General features: G+C 38.5%; 1 protein-coding gene across 1 annotated transcript in view; it reads left to right on the top strand.

Moving 5' to 3' along the window:
* The window catches only part of ANTXR2 (ANTXR cell adhesion molecule 2), a 131,470-nt gene that overhangs the window by 65,354 nt on the left and 44,391 nt on the right, over positions 1 to 21,725 (top strand). Inside the window, exons 13-16 of the mRNA XM_040966519.1 lie at positions 3,550 to 3,594; positions 4,377 to 4,469; positions 9,274 to 9,441; positions 9,717 to 9,797. Coding sequence (XP_040822453.1) covers positions 3,550 to 3,594; positions 4,377 to 4,469; positions 9,274 to 9,441; positions 9,717 to 9,797 — 387 coding nt within the window. The remainder of the gene's footprint in view (positions 1 to 3,549; positions 3,595 to 4,376; positions 4,470 to 9,273; positions 9,442 to 9,716; positions 9,798 to 21,725) is intronic.

The raw sequence follows: 21,725 nt of genomic DNA, 5'->3' as shown, positions 1-21,725 counted from the left end.
GTTATCATTTTATGATACAGTTCCATAGGTCCTGGGATTTCCCTTATCCCTTTCCCAATTTCCTCCCCCGCCACTAAGTTTCCTTATATTATTATTATGGTCAATATTTAAAATTTTAATAGGTAAGCCATTTTATTTCCTGCCTCAACTTTTCTAGTTAGCGGATATAGAGCATATGGGTTACATTCTGTATCTCTGCAAAATAAGAATGAACTATTTTGTACAGTTATCATAAGCTGTATAATAAGCTAAGTATTAGGCATCTAGGTGTTCCTCCATCCTAGTAATAGTTCCTCCACAGAACTCGGGCCTTTTCTTCTGCACACATTCACCTTGCAGTCCTAATTTTATACCCAGTGAATGTTATGTAGCACAAGTTAAACACAGAGTTTGGAGGTATATGACCCGAGTGATGGATTTAAATATAGACTTTGATTTCTCTTTGTATTTGGACAAGTTACTAAAGCTAGAACTTCCATTTACTTATGTTTAAAACGAGGTTAATTGTACAGGGTTATTATGGAGTTAAGAGTAATGTAAAATAAATGGTGTATGGAAACTCAAGGAAGGATGGCTGTAGTTAATATAACCTCAACGAGCCTTCCCTTTGAAGCAATGGACAAGTGTGTTGTGATGTGGTTGCATCTTTAATTTACTAGATCAAAGTTTGATTTAGGTAAAACTAAGTGAAGGCCCAGTTTTCATTGCTAACAATGCAGAAAATATACTTGCTGGGTCTTCAAAATCACTTTAAACTTAGAAGTCATACTTAGAAGTCATGCATGTAGTCATCTATAAGATTACTTGCACATATAGGAACATTCTAATGTTCTTTTTCTGGAATACAGTTAATAACAAGGGCAACCAGGCATATGGTCATAATTGTGGAAAAGCATAGAAGCAAAGATTTGGTGAAAAATATTGTAGAAAGTATTTTTATCATTTTATTAAACTTTTCATGTTGGAAATGACCTAAATTAATTCAATTTATTTTCAAAATGAAGAAACTTGGATGATCTTATGACTTACCATCTACCATTGAGTTCATTAGTTCTTTATTGATCGAGAGAGAAATTTGATGCTTGGTTTTCCTTAGAACTAGAAATATTTTAGTTTCTTGGAAATTTATCTCTGTCATTTGTATTACTATGTTCCCCCAAGTTTCAGTTATTGACTTGAAGATCTGTGATCCTTTGTGGACCTACTTGTTTCCTTGTCTTCACTTTGATTGTGTTTTTAGTATTTATGTTTGTGGAGTTCTTTATTAGGCCCTGATGGCATTTATAGGGACAAATGATTATTATCCTTTGGGAAACTATACTTCTCAGGGGTGACTAAAAAAATCCCACAATCAACTTGTAAATCCAAGGTAATGATGACTCTTGAATGCTTCATCCAGGAACAAATACGTGTTATTTTAGAGGTCTTTCACCTTGTGGATGAGGTAATAGAAAAATGGTAGATGGAAGGCGGATGGAAGCTAAAAACGGTGGTTATATTTGGGAGAAGCAGAGATGTATGCAGTACGCGTAAATGTGGGTATGGAGGCCTGCTTATCAATAGGATGTCATTGTTGAACTTCAGAGGAACTGTGTGTTACACCACAGTGAGGCTTTTAAACCATGAGAGTGGGGGAGCCAGTTCGTGTAGCTTTACTGCAAAGGGGGCTCCTGTATTGAGGAAGAATACAGAGATGCCTCTTGGGATCCTCTTGTGAGTTTCATAGTGGTCATGTGAGGATTTAAAATTGAAACTTCACTTTTTCCATAGCATTACTAAGCTGGATGTTATACAGGATAACAATAATGAGATAGAAGAGGAAGAGTTATGGCAGAGAATTGGAAAAGAAGTTAGGAAAACGTTTATGTCCCCTGAAGTTTACATATGAGTGCGACGTGTATAGTTAGTAGGTGGAGTAAATTTGAAATCCTCACAGTGCAATTAAATAAGTTCAGATTTATTATACTCAGCAGAACAGAAGAAGTTTGAGTCTTTTTCTTGGTGACAGAACTCCAGAGAGTACTGTGTGGGAATTTACGAAACTGATGGTGGAGGCTGTTTGAATAAAATTTCATAACTCATTGATTTGAATTATGGGTATTGGGACTGTTCATTTGATCAGGGAAATGTTGTACTGAGCATCTATTAGAGGATCATTGATCTGTCTACCCAGGTTAGTATTAGGCACACGGTAAAGATAGAGAAACAAGCTGGCTGAACTAAGTGACACATGTGGCCATTGATGCAAGAAAGGGTCTCTGGTAATTATATACTTCAAAGTAATTTTACTCATATTTTACCACTTAAAATGTTTAGAATTGGAGGTAAATAGTGAAGGAAGTACATCTGTTTTGTTTGAGCACCACTCATTTCTTTAAAATGAATCAAGCATACTTACTTAAAATGTTTTCAGTTCTGGAAACCAGATTTTGAAATAATGACCAAATGAATTGTATAAACCATTAAACTGACCAAGATGACATAATAACTTAGAACCATCCCGTAATTGTTGATGTATTTAGCTTCCAATGGGTAGACTTGATAATCTATGATAATTATCATAGCATCAAAACTAGTATTTATTCTCTTCTGGAAGATGAATTGTGTGTGTGTGTGGGTGTGTGTCTGTGTGTGTGTGTGTGTGTGTGTGTGTGTGTGTGTGTGTGTGTGTTTCCAATCTCTAGGATTAGGAATAAAAAGTGGGCAGTACAGAGAAGGAAGCTTTGGCCTCATCTGAGGGAAATTTTCAAGTGCTGTGGGTCCCTTGCCAGGGGAATGAATTGCTTTGTGAATTTCTCTTTATTGCAGCCAGTCAAGCGTTCCTCCTCACCCACTCTGCCCTTGTTCTCTTTGTTGCATGCCTCGGGTGTATCTGTTGTAACTACTGTGTGCTTTTATTTCTTGAAGTTTAGATCTAAGCTAAAATGTGGAAAATGGAAATGTTAAACCTATAGGAAATTATTGGTTCATTATTTAAATGCTAGCAATACTATTGGAATTTAAAGTCTTTCACTTTGGAATGTTTTAAACACAGAAAGAATGATATCATGTATCCCCTCAATGATCATCCATCTCCCGTGACTCTCGACCAATATTTAATTTTATTTCATCTCTAACCTTGTCCACTTACTCCACCTCAAATTATTTTGATGAAAATATCCAAATCATATTATTTCACTTAGAATTTTTTGTTTGAACTTTTAATAGTTAAGCTGTTTTTTAAATAACATATCCATTGTAGTAGTAGTACATTAAACATTGGTAATAATTCTTTGATACAGTAGAAACAACTTCATTTTCAGTTATCATTATTTAAATGTTTGAAATCACATAGCTGAAAAGTTTCACATTCACATTAAGTAAATTGAAGCAATTATGTTTTCAGTTTTTTCCTCTTGGCATAGAGATGGGGAGATGTACCTGATTATCTCAACCATTTTGGGAGCCAGCACAGTATTTCATATGTTTTAGTGTTTTCATACATTCTTACTGTCTTCTCTCATGAAAGTCTGCACATTTCATAATCCTGTTATTTATTTATTTGAACAGGTTATCAAGGACCCTCCTCCACCACCACCACCTGCACCAAAAGAGGTAAATGAATGTCTAATAGAGGAAAATGCATGCCCCGCTCCCTAATGTAGATATGTAGCATCTCCAAATTCAACCAGTTCTGTTTGTTACATAAGCATAACCATGTATTGGGTCCTTAATTTATAAAATGAGTTATTTTTCATCTTTGTGTGATTTCTTTCATATGCTAGGTGAGTGGGACCTTCATACCTTGGTAAATATAAAATGGCCCTGGGGTCAACACTGCATAGAGATTTCACATAATTTTTGTAGTTATGTTAGCAAGTGTGCTTATGCCGAGCTGTCAGTTTCAGATTATTTCTACTTTCCTCAAAAAGATTGCTTTTACGTATGACTGTGTTAAACAAAATTGTTAGCAGCCTGCACGTAAGGGCTATCCGGTACTCTGTGCGTTCCGAGCTTCGGCACTGCCTTTCCTGCTTAGTTGGTGTTTCACGGAGTTCAAACACACACTGATGCTGGGATCATTCTTGAGATGCCAACCTAACTTTACTGTTTTGTCTTTGTTGTATGGTGATGACCAGATTTGGAATAAACACTGTTGTTTTGTGTGTGTGTCAAGCGCAACTCCTAGTCACCCACAAATTGGAAGGAAAAGGAAGGACTCCTTCTGCCTTGTATAACTCCAGTTAACATTCGTAGCTTTGAGCACAAATGCATTCTCAAGTCCCATGCATCATTTCTTCCTCAACAATGACAGTTTTCAGAAAATATTCAAATAAGGCCCAGTTTTGCTGTTATTTTAGTAAGATGATGAAATCATAAAACTTTTACTTCTGCAGGAGGAACAAGACCCTCTGCCTACCAAGAAATGGCCTACGGTCGATGCCTCCTATTATGGTGGTCGGGGAGTCGGAGGAATTAAAAGGATGGAGGTTGGTATCTGAAAAAGCTGCTAATCTGGAATGTGTGTTTCTGGGACTATTAAATCAGGGAAACTGCACTTTTCACAATTGAGTTTCCTGTCATCATTCATTTTGACACAATACTGGGTCTTTTCTGGATAGTTCTTTTTTTAGGGGATAAAGTGGGTGGGTGGGGAGAATAATCCTAAGCCATTGCAGAACCAGCCAAAGGGACTGGTTTTATTTGTCAAGGCATTGCATTGATAAGCCCTCTGAATTTTAAAGCATGAAACAAAGCCAGAATTTTTCTCACTATTTTGGAAAAAATTACTACATAGTGCGACATTTTTGAACAAGTCAGCCGCTTAAATTTGCAACAGTGTTCTTCTTTGAAATGATCCAGTAGTTATGTACTATTTGAAGAGAAAATTTCAAAATACGTAATAGCATGGATATGACCTTATCACAAATATAGAGGAAACATATTTAAGTCTTTATAATAACCTTTAGTTACCATTTATGAATTATCATAATTAATATTACATGTCAGTTATAGAATGCATTGAACTTTCATAATGGCCTAAAGTGTGAAGGGAAATTGAATTTTAATATTTCATCTTAAAAGTCAAATGAAGTGTTCTTGGCACCACAAATAGTTTTCAAACGGTGGATTCGTTATTAACAACCCATTATTGCCAGTTCTGAGCACTGAACAACAGTGTTGACAGGCCTGTATCTTATCCCTGGAGCAGTTCGAACATTTTTCTCATCCATACATCGACTCTTGTGACAAAGGTCCTGGCGTCTCCTCCCTATTAGTTATCCTTGAATTTTTTACTTCTTGGAAGAAAGGCTTATATTTATGTTTTGTCATCATTATAGATCTCTGATTGTCATAGCTAAATATCTCTTTGCTGTCAGAAAAAACACAGGAAATTGATTAAAGATGCAAATGTTGCAATTTCATTTTTTTAGACATTGGGATAAAATCCAGATACCCAAGGAGAGTGTCCCCTTTTCTGAATAAATTGCAGTCTTCTCCAGAAGAGGCCCCAGCATCCTTATCGGGGTTGTTATCACCCAAGTGTTTACTCTAGGAATCTGACTGTGATTCTCTCTCAACCTCACTAGATCTTAGCAAAGTGCATATTTTTGTCTGAGAGCTTGCTACTCCATTGCACATGAGCCCTGCATAAAAGCAGATGCTAGAAGCTGTACATCTTTTGGAGGCACATTGCAGGTGTCTCTGCACGTGGGCAGCTGGGAATCTGCTCAGTTCAAGAGAAGATGAGGAGTTCACACTGGAAAGAGTGATAGGAGAGGAGGCTGACTGTCCCTGTGTGTAAATGCAGCTGTCACTTATGAATATCCAGATATGATATGTCACAGTTCGTTTTTAGTATATTTAGTCTCCCTCATTGATTTATGCTCAGATGAATTCACATGTGCACATTCCTGAGTCCCCACAATTCAAATTGCAAGAGTTGTTGACTCTTAATATGAGATATTGTATCCCCCACACATCTATTTCAATGAGGAAACTTTGTAAAAGAACTTGGTTAACTTTAAATGAGTCCAAGAGGTATGAGTCCATTTTAGCTTTGGATAATTTTGGCGGTATTGTGTGGATTAACCTGTCAATGGCATAGAAATAGGGCTGAGAATAAAATGGAAAAAAAGATGAGAAAGAGAATGAGTACATTGCAAAGAGAAATTCAATACATATTGATGTACAATAACTGAAATGAGAATTAAGCGTTATTACATTCTGTTCAATAGCAACTTAAAATTTGGAGAGGGAAACTAGAAAACCACCTGCTTTGAAAGTATGGCCGTTCAAGCCAGGAAGATGCTTCTCTTTGGAAAAACACCCCCGTAGCAGGTGTGTGTCACAGTGTTCAAGAGGCACATAGGATGCCTATGTGCTGAATCAAAGTGCTTGATTGTATTTAGTTCATCTCCTTTCAGTCTCAGCAACTGCGTTTCATAAGTACAGACCCTTCGGGACAGAGGCCTTGGCAGTTCCACACTTGGCCAGAAGTCTAGTTCAACTAGCCTGATATTCCTTATCTGAGATGATGCTGGTGAAACACTAGAGGAATGTAACCACATTCGCCTGTGGTGTCAAGTGTGGTAGGTAGAATCAGGATCCATGTGTATTAGAATCTGTGTCTTTGTCATCGGGTAGCTGGATTTATGTGATTGTCTCTGATGCAAGAAAGAATTCTAGGATGAGATATAGGTAAATATCAGCAAAGAAACAAGATTTGTTTGCATGGAAATTGAAAGTACACACTGAAGAGAGTTAGCAAAAACCATAGAATGAGCACTCAGTGAGTTTTGAGTCTAAGCATTATTGGAGTCTAAAAGAATCAATGTTTGGGACAGAGTTTAATTGAATATTTATAATGGGAGGAAGTTGGAACTGGCTTTGAGTACCATTTATTTCTTTGCCCTTTTCTGGATAGTTTCAAAGTGTCATGGTGTCAGGTGTATGATATATATATATATGTATATATATAGGAATATCAGCCATGGTAATTTTGTTATAGTAACATTACAGTGAACTAAAGGCCATTGTGGGGACAAAGCAAGCCATCAGGTTGGCTGTGTTGTGCTATCATTGGCTAATTTTGGCCAGCACAGCTTCATGAAAACTGATTTCTTTTTCCTGGAGAGGGGGCATTTGGGAGGGTTTGAGTTGTACAGGGGAGGCTGTAACGCAGGCTGGCTGCAGGCCAAGGTGAACAACTTTGCCAACCACCTCCTTGCCTACATGAACTTTTAAAAGGCTCTATATTTGTTTGCATTTGTATTCTGAATTTCTTCTCCGAGTTATGAAATTCATATGTGTACTTAATTTTGTATTTCATTTCTGTTGTTGTTGCTTTTTCCAGTAAAATCAGAACTTTAGCACTGCAAATATATGCATCTTGGTTTTAGAGTTTTCAATCCATTTAGCTATTCCTAAAGATTTGGTGTTTCTTTATCTGGTAAAGGAAAGGTCATTTCTCTGGAAAGAAAGCCAGCTATCCAGCTCTAAAGGTTTAATGGTGTTTAAAACAATTTTAACAACCTCATAAAGAACGTTCTAGTACCATTGATCATGCTGAAAGATACAGATACATTTTAATGACTCAACAGGGTCTACTTGAAATTGAAAGCCCATTCTAAAATTGTAGTAAAAAAATGGGTAGAAACATCTAAGTAAGCCTTATCAAAAAGCTGTGAATAGTTCTTTCAATGAACTGTAATCATGTAATCATCTCTTTCCCTACCCACTAATTCAGATCATTAAAATGCTTTAAACAAGTCTTTAAAGTTTTTTTCCTTTGGAAATTACTGAACTGTGGTGTGTTGGAGTTCTCCCTTAATAGGACCTTGTATTTTTTGGAGCATCACTTGACTTGTCTGTCCTCCTTGGCAGTGTCCTTGGCTTCTGTAGACTTCCCATGGTCTTCCTGGTGTGCAGAGCCGTAATCCAGGGGAACATTCCCTTGCATAATTTGGCCTGGATTTAGATCTTAATTTCCGTTCATTAAAAACACAAAAAATAATAAGTTGATCCTGTGGTTGTTCAACGTCCAGAGAGTTCTGAGAAGGAAATTCCATGTACAATTCCCTGAATTTTCCTGAATTTTCTCTTTTTCAATTTATCTTTCTCAGTGATAAAATAGTCACGGTTCCTCAGTCAAATTAGCCATATCCGCAAATGAACACAAGGAAGTGGAAAGGGAAGAAAAGCCATGGTATTTATATAACTGCCATTTTGTATGGATTAAATCAGACTGATACACAGTCATCACTCAATCAGTACTAATTATGTGGAGTGGACTTGTGGTGCAACAGGTTAACCCACTACTTGCAGTGACTGCACCCCATACAGAAACTGAAGCCCTGTTGCTCTACTTCCAACCCAGTTTCTGACCAGTTTCTTTTGGGAGGTCGCCAACGGCAGCTCTGCCCTTCATTTGTGTGATTTAGACAGAGTTCAGACTTCTTGGCTTCTACCTGACCCAACCCTGGTTGTTGGGAACATCATGAGTAAATGGAATGCCCATCTTTCGTGGCTCTCTTTCTGTCTTCCTTTCTCTGCCTTTACAATAGATGCAAGTAAATTAATAAAAACTTTAGACATTGTGATTAAAGCTATTCTCCTAAATTATTAGTAAATGCAATTAGGTATTATAACTAGCAAGGGGAATTACCCACTAGTAGATAAGAAAATTGCATGCTGTCAGCTTTTGCCTATGTAAACCACAGATAGACACCTGGTTTGAAACTTTGGAGAGGTGATTGCTTCATTGACTCCAGATTGTTTCAAAGGATTTTCTTTCTAGACTCAAACTGATTTTTAATAAAGGTTTATCTGATAAGCAGCATTAGAGAGATAGGACATGGGTGTGGCTGACATTTTCCATCTGCTGGTGTCTTCTCCAGCTGTGCCAGGCCAAAGCTGGGAGCTCCGTCTGGGTTTTCAGCATGGGGGCTGGGGCCCAGGTACTTGCACCATCTTCTACTGCTTTCCCAGACACATTAGAAGGGAGCTTGATTGGAAGTGGAATAATTGAGAACTCAACTCAGCATTCACACAGGATGATAGTGATGCAGATAAAAGTTTAACTTGTTGTGCCACAGCACCACTCCCAGGCTGTTATTATTAAATGTAACGAGAATAGTTGATAAACCTGCTAAATATTCTCAGAACAAGATCTGGCAGTTGGTATACCTATGCAAATGACTCTGAGATGGTGAACCAACCATCTCCCCAGCAGGAGCTTGTTCCTCTAGGATGCTTGGGTTTGACATCAACGTTGCTGTTTTTGTTTTAAAGGTGCGTTGGGGTGATAAAGGATCTACTGAGGAAGGTGCGAGGCTCGAGAAAGCCAAAAATGCTGTGGTGACACTTCCTGAAGAGTCAGAGGAACCCATCAGGCCTAGACCACCCAGGCCCAAACCCACCTACCAGCCTCCACAAACAAAGTGGTACACGCCAATTAAGGTATTTGTTCAACGTGTGTAATTTACAGCTCCTAAAGCAACAGTGACTATTTATAATCCTCCCATTCCAGGGAGAGCAAACATTTGTACTCTAGCAAAAGAGTACTTTCTCAATGCTGAGAGCCACTCAAATTTTTTTGTTTATTTTTTATTTATTTATTGTTTGTGAATAAAATTGTACCAATGACACTTAACCTTTTTTTTTCCCCTCTTTGTTGATTCTGTAAGTAGAGGTTGAACGTTCCCCTGAATTTACAGTTTTGTTTTTCCCTCTAGGGTCGTCTTGATGCACTGTGGGCCTTGCTGCGGCGACAATACGATCGTGTTTCCCTGATGCGACCTCAGGAAGGAGATGAGGTTTGTACATTTCCCCGGTTAAGAAAGAGTTGACTGCTTGTGTCATACTACGTAAGAAATGAAAACCTTGGTCAAAGATAATTTTATAAAGCCCTTATTAGATAAAGAATTATTATTCTCTAGTCTTAATTCTTAGTCCATAGAGTGCCTGATTAATCATTATTTATTTTTTCCCATTATCTGTTTTATACTGTGATCTTGAAGCCACAGTTTCATGTCCCTCTATGTTCAAGTGTGTCCTAAGACAGACGGGCATTTTTATCCATGCTTTAATAAGCACATACATCTTTTTAGTCAGATGCACCGAGTTCTAACGGTCCAGGGGAGGGAGGCTTATTGCTACAGGTTTGCTGTAGTGTTCAGTAGCAGTGGGATTCAGCGAGGACACTTGAGAACCTGAGTGCCACTGGCCACAAGTCTTAACAGTTCACTTCTGTTAAGTGGGGATAACTGAAAGAAAAAATGTCCTGACTTTAGCTGTGTAGGAAATTTGACTTAAAATAGTATTTCTGTAGTTTCTCCAGCAGATCATTTGCCATTTGTTAGGATTACTGGAAGTGAGAACTATTTAATTTATAAAGAAGTCTGTTTTGTCTTCAGATTGCTGTGGTTCTTAGTAGAACATTCTAATAAAATGAAATTTGTTCTATTTAAGTTCAGGTTTAATGTGGTGTTGTTTGCAAACAATATATGACAACTCTTTCTCCTAGCATGCTGCACTTTTACCTCGTGTATTTTAAAATTAGTTTTCTTTCCCCGAAGGTAGACACTCACCAACTTGTTCAATCATTTTCACTTTATTAAGTTCTGGGTACTGGGCTAGTAGTCATGAAGGATATATAGGCAGCAAAAGCAGTCACTATGTTCTTGCTCATGCTTTGTATATTTCTTTATTATTAAAATTCAGTGTTTGGTCTTTTATCATTCCTACTAATTTTGATTCCGTTCAGTACTTGAATTCTAAATTTTGCAACAAATCATGATGTCAGGTACTATGGAAGCGTTGGCCAGAACTGTAATCTTTGTCTTTCCATCTAAAATTTGAACACAAAGAGCAATAATCTGTAGTGTGATCTGAGAAGTTGCCAGTGGGCAGAGGAAGAGGTGAACTCACCATGGAGGGATTAAAGAAAGCCTGTTAAAAATACAGTCCTTCCATCTTTGAAAAAATAGGTGGGTTTGCAGTAGGTTGAAGTAAGCCAAATGAGTGTTTCTATAGAGCTGTCATGAGCAAAGACATCGAGGCAGCCAGGTACAGAATCTGAGGTGATTAGAGATTAAAATCGAGGGTTTAGAGATTAAAACCAGAAAGGTTGGTTGAAAATAGAAAAGAAGAAATCTTTGAAGTTAGATTCATGGACATACTTGGTTTTGTAAATGGTGCTTTATTAGCATTTGTTCAGCGATTTATTTCCTAATGTATGGGGCAGATATGTTTAGCATCTTTCTTAATTACAGTGCTAGATTATTCCACATATGCCTCAGTAAATTAGGTTAACTTTTATGTAATTCATAAATATACTTCCACCTTCGTATGTTGACCAAGATTTCCTTTGCTGTTTTTTGAGAAGCAACTTAGTCATACTTTCTTGTAAGATAATTCCAGAGCCTTGCTTTTCTATCTGTTAAGGTCAGATTTTTTTTCAAAATTCAGAATTTCATTTTAGGAAGGTGATATATATTATGTAATGAAGAATCCCCTAACACATTATTGAATTATTTTGCTAAACTAGTCCTGTGTAGGTTTTGACTGCAAATGCATTTGGAGAGAAACTTAAGACAAAACTTGATATTTCAAGGATTTTTTGTGAAGCTGACTGAAATCTCACTTTTTCTGCTTTACACCTATATGAATTATTTGTTTACTTTTGGCCTGTTTTTACTTAAATGCAAGACTTTAAGTTTATTAAACATCAGTTGTTGGTTCATTGAATTGATAATTTCATGAAATATATAGTATAATATTGTGTGTTTCTGATGCAGTATGTTAATTTTATTTTTAAGGATTTAGTTATTATTTATTTTGAAAGACAATGAGAGATAAGAGAGAGAGAGAGCCTGTGTGAGCGAGCAAGCAATCTTCCACCCGCTGGTTCAGTCTCCAAGTAAGCCACAATGCCAGCACTGAAGCAGGAGTCGGTCGGAGCTTCACTGGGTTTCCCATGTGGGCGGCAGCAACGTAAACACTTTGTCTCTTGATGCTTTTCCTAGGCCTTGAGTCAGGAGCTGCATCAGAAATGGAACATATCATATCTGTCCTTTTTAGCTTTACCACTTCCAACATTTTGTCACCTGCAAACTTTTTAAACTTACTTTAAACTACTTTACCACCTCAGTGTGGCAAACCGTGAGAGACCTTCCCCTACAGGTAACACTCCATAGTTAGTCAGTGTTCCTCTCAGAAAGGCAGGAACCCTACCCAAGAACAACCTCAGTAAACCACAGTATTCACAGGGATATTAATGTTTGTGAAAGTTCTTGCTGAATTTAATATACTTGTATGTCTATCCATACAGTTAAACCAACCACACAAAATTGGTTATAGCAGTCAAGTACGCTTGTTCCCTTGCTGCTGTGTTTCTTGCTAGTGTCCCTTCAAAATATTTAATATTTGTCGATTGCAATTTTATGTCATCAATAGTTGTCAGAATATAACCTTTTCCTTTCTGACAACTTGATAAATCTGGGCCGTCTGTTTCTTGCTGTCTTTCCATTTCCCATGTTTGACCGAATATGTGAATGTTAAGAACATCTGAACTTATATGAACTTCTCATCATCTGTGGGATCTTTATTTGACAGCGTTAATTCCAATATTAATGTCCCATGCCATGCACATACTTACCTGTAATTGTGCTTGTACAAAGATTACATGATGAAATTACGCAGTTGGGGTCATTCCAGTACTTTGGTGAATCAGCTTTCTGTATACTCCTCAGCATTTTTTGGCATGTTTACATTTTGGTTTTAGGAAGTCGTTATCTTGCTTCGGGTTCCTGTTCTCTAGAATGCTTCTTCTGCACTTGCGCTGTTTGCTTCCTCTCCCTTGTTTGTGCCCTTCTTGTGTCTCCTTAAACAGTTACACGTACTGTGCTTTTACTTTCTGCTTTGCCAATTTCTTGTACCAGTTTCCACATGTCTTACATGTTTCTGTTGACTACTTTTGAATGAATGAAACCTTCAATGTTCCTATTCATCTCTCAGAAGCACAGTAAACAGCCTTCTTTATGAAATCAACCATAGTAGTCTCATAATACTTTTACCCAGAATAATCTGTACCAATCATAAGACATTTAACCATCATCAATGTTTCTGTAGATTTCATTTAAAAGGCTCTATAGTAACTTAAATACGACATGTTTTTATGCAAAAATAAAAACAAATAATTACTTGGCATGATACATGACAAAATCTGTACTATGACTTATGTGCCACATATATCTTATAAATATTTATTTTTTTATTGGAAAGGGAGGAAGGAAAATGATCTTTGTCTGTTGATTCCTTCCCTAAATAGCCTCAACAGCTGGGACTGAGATGACTGATCTGAAACTAGGATCTAGGAGCTTCTGGTCTCCCATATAGTTGTAGGGTCCCAGGGCTTGGGCCATCTTCCACTGCTTTTCTAGGTCATGAACAGAGCTGGATCGGAAGTGGAGCAGTTGGTTCAAGAACTGTGCTGCACTGGTAAGGCATGTCAGCACTTGTAGGTGCAGAATTAGATTATTGGGTTACCAGACTGACTCCACATCGCACATATTTTATTTATATTTTTAAAATATCATTTTCCCCCAGAAATTAAAAATTTAAATTCCACGGGTATTTTCATTTAGTTTTTGCTTTAGAGCATTTTTCACTTAGGGAACATACAGTTATTTACATATTATGAGATGCTAACCCTCAGACAAGAAGTGTGTCAGGGAATTAGTGTCTATTTGGCAAAGCTAATTTTGGTGCATGACATTAAATGTGATGCTTTGTGTAGGTAATTCTTCATCTGTTTTTGAGAATCAGACCATAGATTACTATTGCTTTCTACTTTCTGTGGACAATTAAATCCTGAAAAATTAAACCCATTCAACCTTACGATTTTTACCAACGTACTTTATATAGATATGACTACTTGTTTTATAACAGTACATGGAAGAGAGAAAATTTAAATTTAACCTACTGAAGAAGCCAAAACTATAGTGTCCTTGATGTATATGGTTGTTTTTTTAAAAATAGCTTGCTCAACCTAACGCCTGTCTTACAGAAAGGGGAAGTTTATTTCAATGTCTGTGTTGTGTATGTTATTGTGTTTGTGTGTGTGTGTGAGTGAGAGAGAGAGAGAAACAGAGATAATTTGGGGTAAGCCAGTATATAGTCATTGATGTTCTTTTGTCAGTTTTGGGTACTGTGTTCAACTTATCCAAGTTCCATAGTATGAGATAGGATGAAATCATTCTTATAATTTAATTACATTTGCTTAAATTAAGCTTTGACCTCAGACTAACTCATGAAATATTTCATACATATGTATTTCATACTACGTATCTATGTATAGGATGCTCATTTTCCTTTGAAAATGCTTATCATTTTTATACCTACAAATCTATATTCCCAGTAAATTTTTCCCATTATGTATTGGGCAACTTGTAAATAGCAATGTATCAGTGTAGATTAGATACACTGATTTCCAATAGAAAGGTTTATTTACACATAGCAAATAATTCATTGGAACAGATGTTATTGGCTATTATGGCCAATTCTTTTAAAAATAAACATTCTTATCAGCATATAAATTAATAAATACGTTTTCTGGGCATTTTTGTTGTTCTTGGGTTGATAAAGATGTGTGCGAGTGTGTTTACATAGTAGAAATTAGGCAGATTTGAGAATTTTTTTTTCTGATTGTTGGAAATGAGTGCAGATTGTCAAGAAACAAATGAGATGTTTTTCTTATATCTTAATTTTAAAGGAACTAATACAATCCTAAAAAAAAAAAAAACAAAGAAAGAAAGAAAAAAAAAAACCGTACAACAACCAGAAAAAGCAAGCTTGATGTTGCCGGAGAGACTGTGAAAGGAAATTGTTTTCAGGCTGAGTCTAATGGTTCCCAGGAACACCACCTCTGTGTAGCCGACAGCATGTTTTCCACCTTGGAAAACAATCTTGTCATTTATTTATAAATTGTTGACTGCAGAACCTGCCTCTTGAGAGTTTAGTTTAATAAACAGATCGGTGTACCCAGAACTAAACCGCGAGTCACGCACGTTTCCCCTGCAAGTCCCGTCACGGTGGATTTCCAGCCAAATGTTGTCCTTTTATGGCCCGCACGGGGCTCGTTCGGGGAAGAATTCACCGCTGAATTGAAGTCCTTGATCAAGGAATTGAAGTTGAGGCATAAAGTATCAAAGCCACGCCAGGGCTCCCCGGCTCGGCGACTCCCTCCCGCCGCCTCTGCGCCGCGCTGGCCGGTCCGGCCGAGCTTTGATGGTGGCGCGCGGGTCCTTGGAGTCATGAATGTTTCAGGGCGCGGTGCGTGCAGGTGCGCGTCGCGCAGGTTGTCGCCGACATCTGCTGGCAGTGGCGGCAGCAGCCTCCCTGGCCCGCAGCGAGCGCCGGATTATCAGCAGAGGCAGTTGAGAGAGGCTGCACCGTTTTGGTCTCCCACTCGCTGCCCGGAGGCCTAAAACACCAAAGGTAGGAGCTGGGGGGTGGACACAGCTGCGCTCCCAAACTTGCCTTAGGCATAAATAAGAGATCTAATGTAGTTTGACTCCGTGGCGGTGGGGAGACTGGGACAGAAAGCTACTTCAGAGACAACTTAACGCTGCAACATCTGCCGCCAAGTTTCCGGGGAGTGACAGGGGACAGCAGGTACAGATCCAAGTCCCCATGCAAACAACCTCCATTAAGCCACGGACTCTTTTGAAGGGCCTCCATCAAACGTGCCCCAGTCCGCAGCAGGAGTTTGTTTGGTTTTCAAAGCAGTGTTTTGTGTGTTTTTTTGCAATAACAAGGTAATTTATAAATGATGCATTACCATGCGTTTGTCCTTTTTTTTTATTATTATTATTGGAAAAGAGAAATAGAAAGGCAAAGAAAGAAGAAAGCAGAGCACCAGTTTTGGAGTTGTTCCATAAACCAATTAAATCTCCGTGGAGATGCGGGGCTGTGGTGGAGGGTATGTTCACCTTCAGAGCCTTCCTGGGGCACTGGGAGGCGGGCGTCAGTTTGTAGACTGAGGTCACCCAGTAACCCAGTAACCCCTGTGAGCCACATCCAATATTTGTTTTTAAAGAGTTTTTCTTCGTATACACAGACTTTAATGTGTTGCCTTTTTAGAATTGTTTCACACCTACAATGGAAGGTATTGAAGTGATAAGAGTTCTATGTTAACAAAATGAGTAGAAATGTTCTTTATTTGGACATTGTCCCCACTCCGCTTTAATACCTATCTTCATCCTCAAAAAAAAAAAAGTCAAGAATTTGTTGCATTTTCATTTTGTACATTATAAAAAACTCAAAATTGTATACTCAAAAACTCAAAAAAAAAAGTATAATAGAATTGTTGAAAATATTAGCCTGGTAAAAGCAGCAGAGCGTGGCAGATAATAAAGGATCTATGGAGATATAAATGCTAACCATTCATAAAATTTAGATTCCCTCACAGATGAACTAGCTGCATGACCATGACCCCTGCATGTTTAGACGGGAGTCCCGAACAGGAAGGAGCTGGGCAGCTGAGGCCTGGGGGCAGGTGCAGTGGGTGGCAGGGTCTGCACCACCGTTGACATGGGCCACATCGGTACAGGGTGAGTTTTCAGCTAAACTAAACGTGCTTTTTTGGAGAGGACTGTGTCACATGTGGTGCACAAGTGCCCATTGTTGATAAGTTTAACAATGGCTGCCCTTGCAGGAAATGTGTGCTGTGACGGGACAGTCTTCGCTGTCTAGTATTTAAAAGTTTACAATGGAACACAGCGCATGTGAAGGTATAGATAGCATAAGGTCATTGAAAAGGCCCCAAAAAGTCAGATTACAGCCACGGTGGATGATGTAGCCTCTACTTCTTGGGTCTCTCCATAGTCCTTGATATATGTTTATGCCTGTTGGTGCTGCTCCTGGATTCTGTGCTGGCCAGGCCCGTTCACTGGCAGCCTTCTCATTAGTCTACCCCTCCCATGAAGCACTCAGAGTGCCACAGTACTTACAGAGTGTCACCTGGCACTGGTAAACCACTTCACCTTCCTGCTTGCAGGACTTTTGAGGGCAGATGTGTGATATCACACTGCCTTTGTGTTCCCCGACACATTTGCAAAGTGTAAACCGCTGTACATCTTTCAGAGAAACCGGAAACCCCCAGTCCTATGATTTGACAATAAAGAGTGTGCCTAGAATGATGCTAAAGGTTGCATTCTTTTTAAAAACAGTTTGTAAGATATTATTTTTATTGTCAATCTAGGTGGTACAATATAATTTTTTCTTCAAAAGTCACCATTTAAAAAATGACTACAGTGGTGGAGTTGGTGCTGCCTGGTTAAGCTTCCACGTGGGATGTGCATACCCCATGGCAGTGTTGCTAGTTCCAGTCCTGACTGCTCTGTGTTCAGGACAGCTTCCTGCTGAAGCGCCTCGCAGGTAGCAGATGACGACACTGGGGTTCCTGACACGCACCTGGACAACCCGGATGGAGGTCCTGGCTGTTGCGGCCATTTGGGAGTGTGAACGAGTAGATGACACGTCTGTCTCTCTCTCTCCTCCCCTTTTAATAGATAAGTCAGCCTTTAAACATTCTTAAGCTTTAGTTTTTAGATTTCATCTAAATATTTTTTATCATATAGCCAAACTGTGTGATGAATTTAAAGACTCTAAGAAAACCCCTTTAGTGGAAGCGTTTGTATACAGAAGTCCTTTCGTACTTTCATCCTTTTTCCATTTTTTAGATTCTAAGATGGAAAAAAATAGAAATATCACAATGTTTTGAAACTCCATGCTGACTACCTTTTATTCCTTGACATTTACTATGATTTTCTAGGCTGTTCATCGCAGGGCGTTATTGGGAAACAGGAACATCAAGCTTTTCCTCCCTTTTATTACACTAGTGTCTTTGTTGTCTCTTGACTTCACTTCCCAGGGTAGCCTTGAAATACTGTAACATCCTGTTTACCTTAGTAGGAGCAGAGTCATATTGTTCTGAAACATGTGTTGCTGGGAGATTTGCTGGTGGTGCCAAACACCGTGGAGTGTGCTCACTAAGCCTTCGTGGTACCAGTCACTCCACCTGTATTTTAACGCAGTCAAGAAAATGACCAATGAAGCTCTGGCCCCAGTAACTGTTTTGCAATGGAGGAGTACGTTATGAAATAATGGTAAAAAAAATTTTACATAGTAGGGAGATAAACCAACAGCAAACTTATGTATGTATGTATGTATCTTGATTAGAGAGTTTTATTTGGGCAAATGAACCTGGAGTTCAAGGTAGGGTTCACAGTACAGGAGGACACATAGCTAGATTTGTCTTTCTTTATAGAAATTATAATAATAAAATTATGTATAATAAAGCTGTGGAGGTAAAGAGGATCTGCCCTCTCGCTGCTTTCCCTGCGTCCCTATGTTTCCCTCCCACTATTATTCCTCAAATTGTCACACCAGTATAGTCCCTTTGTTATAGTTGCAAGAATGCCTGATGGCTGTCTTGTATCGGAACGAACATGATATTTATCTTTAAGAAGTGGCTTATTTCACTAAGCGTGATGGTTTCTAGTTGGGACCATTTTGTTGCAAATGCCAGGATTTCCCTCTTTTTTTTTTATGACTGAGTAGTATTCCAGAGTAAATGTATCACAGTTTTCTTACACATTCATCTGTTGATGGGCATCTGGGTTTTCTTCATGTCTTTGCTATTGTGAATTGTACTGCTATCGATACAGGACTGCAGGTCACACTCTCTCGTGTGTAGATTTTATTTCCTTGGGATGTATTTCCAGGAGTGGGATGTGGTTGGGTTGTATGGTAGATCAATTATCAGTTGTTTGAACACTCTGTACTGATGTCCATTGTAGTGGCTTCACTAGTACACGCTCCCATCAACAGGGAGTATTGTCCCCTTTCCCTCACATCCTCATCAGCAGGTGTTGCTTGTTGGTATCTGTGTACAGGGCATTCTCGCTGGAGTTAGATGGAACATCACTGTGGCTTTATTTGCATTTCCCTAAGAGCAAGGGAGCTTGACCATTTTTTATTTTTGGTCTATTAGCCATTTGAATTTTTTTTCTTTTGAAAAATGTCTGCCCATGTCTTTCATCCATTTCTCAACAGGGCTGTTTGTTTGCTGTTGAGTTCCTTAAATTTTTTGTACATTTTGGATATTAGTGCCCTATCTGTTGAGCATTTTGCAAAGATTCCTCCCATTCTGTTAGTTGCTTCTTCACTGTGTCATTCCGTTCTTGTAAAGAAGCTTCTTAGTTTTATGTAATCCCATTTTTTTTCTTTAACCACCTGTGGTTTTGGTAACTTTTCTAAGAAGTCTTTGCCCAGGTCTGTGTCTTGTAGAGTGCTTCTTATGTGTTCCTCTAGTATTTTCATGGTGTCTCTGTGCAGATTTAAGTTCTTGATCTTTAACAAACTGTGCTGTCATGGTGCCATCCAGCTCCCTGCTTGTGGCCTGGGAAAGCAGTTGAGGCTGGCCCAAGGCCTTGGGACTCTGCACCTGCGTGGGAGACCTGGAAGAGCTCCTGGCTCCTGGCTTCGGATCGGTGCAGCACTGGCCACTGTAGTCACTTGGGGAGTGAACCATCGGAAGGAAGATCTTCCTCTCTGTCTCTCCTCTTCTCTGTAAATCCACCTTTCCAATAAAAATAATAATAAAAAATATATTTTTGAAAGAAATCTTTATAACTCAAATTAACAAAATTGGTGTGGGTCAAATGCTCTTAATTCTCGCCTTATTCTTAAAAATGTATAAACCCATTATACAAATATATACTATTAAGGAAAATCATCTTTTGAAATTTTTACTAAATGTAACATCTTAAGGTTTATAAGTAAAACATTTGGATTTTTATAAATTATAGAGAGACAGAGGGGAGAGGCAGAGATCTTCTACCTGCTGGCTCACTTCCCAGATTTCCACAGTCTCTGAAGTTGGGCTGGTCCAAAGTCGGAAGACAGAAGCTTCTTTGGCTCCCCCATATGGGTGCCGGCGGCAGGGAACATGCGCTGTCTTTTGATGGTTTCCTAAGCTGGATTAGCAATGGAGCAGCTGGGATATGAACCAACACTCATGTGAGATTCTGTGTGGCAGGAGATGGCTTTGCTGCTACTCCACAGTGCCAGCCCATATAATATATTCTTTTTTTTTTAAGATTTATTTATTTTTATTGGAAAGGCAGATGTACAGAGAGGAGGAGAAAGAGAGGAATATCTTCTGTCCGATGATTCACTCCCCAAGCGAGTGCAACGGCTTGTACAGTGCCGATCAGGAGCCAGGAGCCAGGAACTTCTCCAGGTCTCCCACATGGTGCAGGGTCCCAAAACATTGGGCTGTCCTTGACTGCTTTCCCAGGCCCCAAGCAGGGAACTGGATGGGACGTGGAGCTGCTGGGATCAGAACCGATGCCCATATGGGATCCTGACACATTCAAGGCAAGGACCTCATTCGCTAGGCCAAGCCGCCAGGCCCTAATAAATTCTTATAATCACAATGAAATCCCTCTTTAAAATTGCCTCATATAATCTATCTATTTTCTTTTAATTCTAATTTGAATCACATTGCAACCTCTAGCATTTCAGAAATTTGAAGCTGGCATGATTTTAAGATATAAAATATAACCTTCAGAAACAGCATATTTACCTGCCATTTTGTTTTTTCTCAATTTGGATTAAACTTTAATTCTTCTTTAATTTTGAAAGATTGTAAGACATTTCTTGTCTTCCCTTCATAATTTTTAAAAAGTGGGATTAGAATAGACTGCAAATCTTGCTTATTTCAAAAATAATTTTATTCTCTGATTTTAATATCTCTGTCCTTGAAGAGCTTTTCCCACTAAAAACAGTGGGAAAATGATGTTTATATTTTCCTAAGCTTTAGGTTTTTCATAATGCTTCTGAACACCCAGGTTAGTGTGCTGAAAATATTATACTGGCAAATATTATATATATTTTCATACACACATACTTTTCATCATCTTGTATAGTATTATTATTTTTTTTGTTTTGTTTTGGGTCAAAATTAGAGGTTTCATTTTAATCAAATTGAAATAAAATCAATTTTTCGGCCATGGCTAACCCCTGAGCTTTAATGAGTTTTTAGACAAGTAGTTATTATGAATTCACTGTAGTTGCTTTCCTTCCAGCTACCCTAATGATGTTTCAAGGCACACAGGCACTCCCAGTGGTAGGACAGAGTTAATAAATCTGAAACATGATTCAGCAAAAATAAAAATGGTGTGATAACATACATGATATATAGGTAAGAGCTCTAAAGAGAGGTTGCCGTCAAATGACCTTTGGCTAACTTTTTTGTTTCTATGACCTCTAGCTTTCAGTTTTGCTTGATTCCTAAGGTTGGACTGTTCTGAATTTCTCACCTCTCATTTTTTCTCTGGAGAGAACTGGGACTTTCACGGCTTTCTTGGCATCATCAGGCTCATCACTCTTGGCCATTCTTCTCGCCTCTCTGCTGAATTCCACTTGCGTGTCTAGAGAGCTCATATGAATTTTCCACTTGGATGCTCTATTGTCACTACATTATCTGAGGGTAACTTGATTTAACTGTATTCCTCATGGAGGGCTTTCAGATTGTAGTGATATGTCTCTTGCCCCTCCCCCATTGGCTCTTTTCTTCATTGGATAGATTTAAGTTGAGTTCCAGTAGACTTAAGCACACAACTGCAGTTCTCATAACTCAGTGAGCAGGGTCAAGATTTTAATATTTTAAGGCC

The sequence above is a fragment of the Ochotona curzoniae genome, unplaced genomic scaffold (genome assembly GCF_017591425.1).
Source record: "Ochotona curzoniae isolate NIBS_2020 unplaced genomic scaffold, NIBS_Ocur_1.0 scaffold_4506, whole genome shotgun sequence".
Lineage (NCBI taxonomy): Eukaryota > Metazoa > Chordata > Mammalia > Lagomorpha > Ochotonidae > Ochotona > Ochotona curzoniae.
This window is presented reverse-complemented; position numbering and strand designations above follow the sequence as displayed.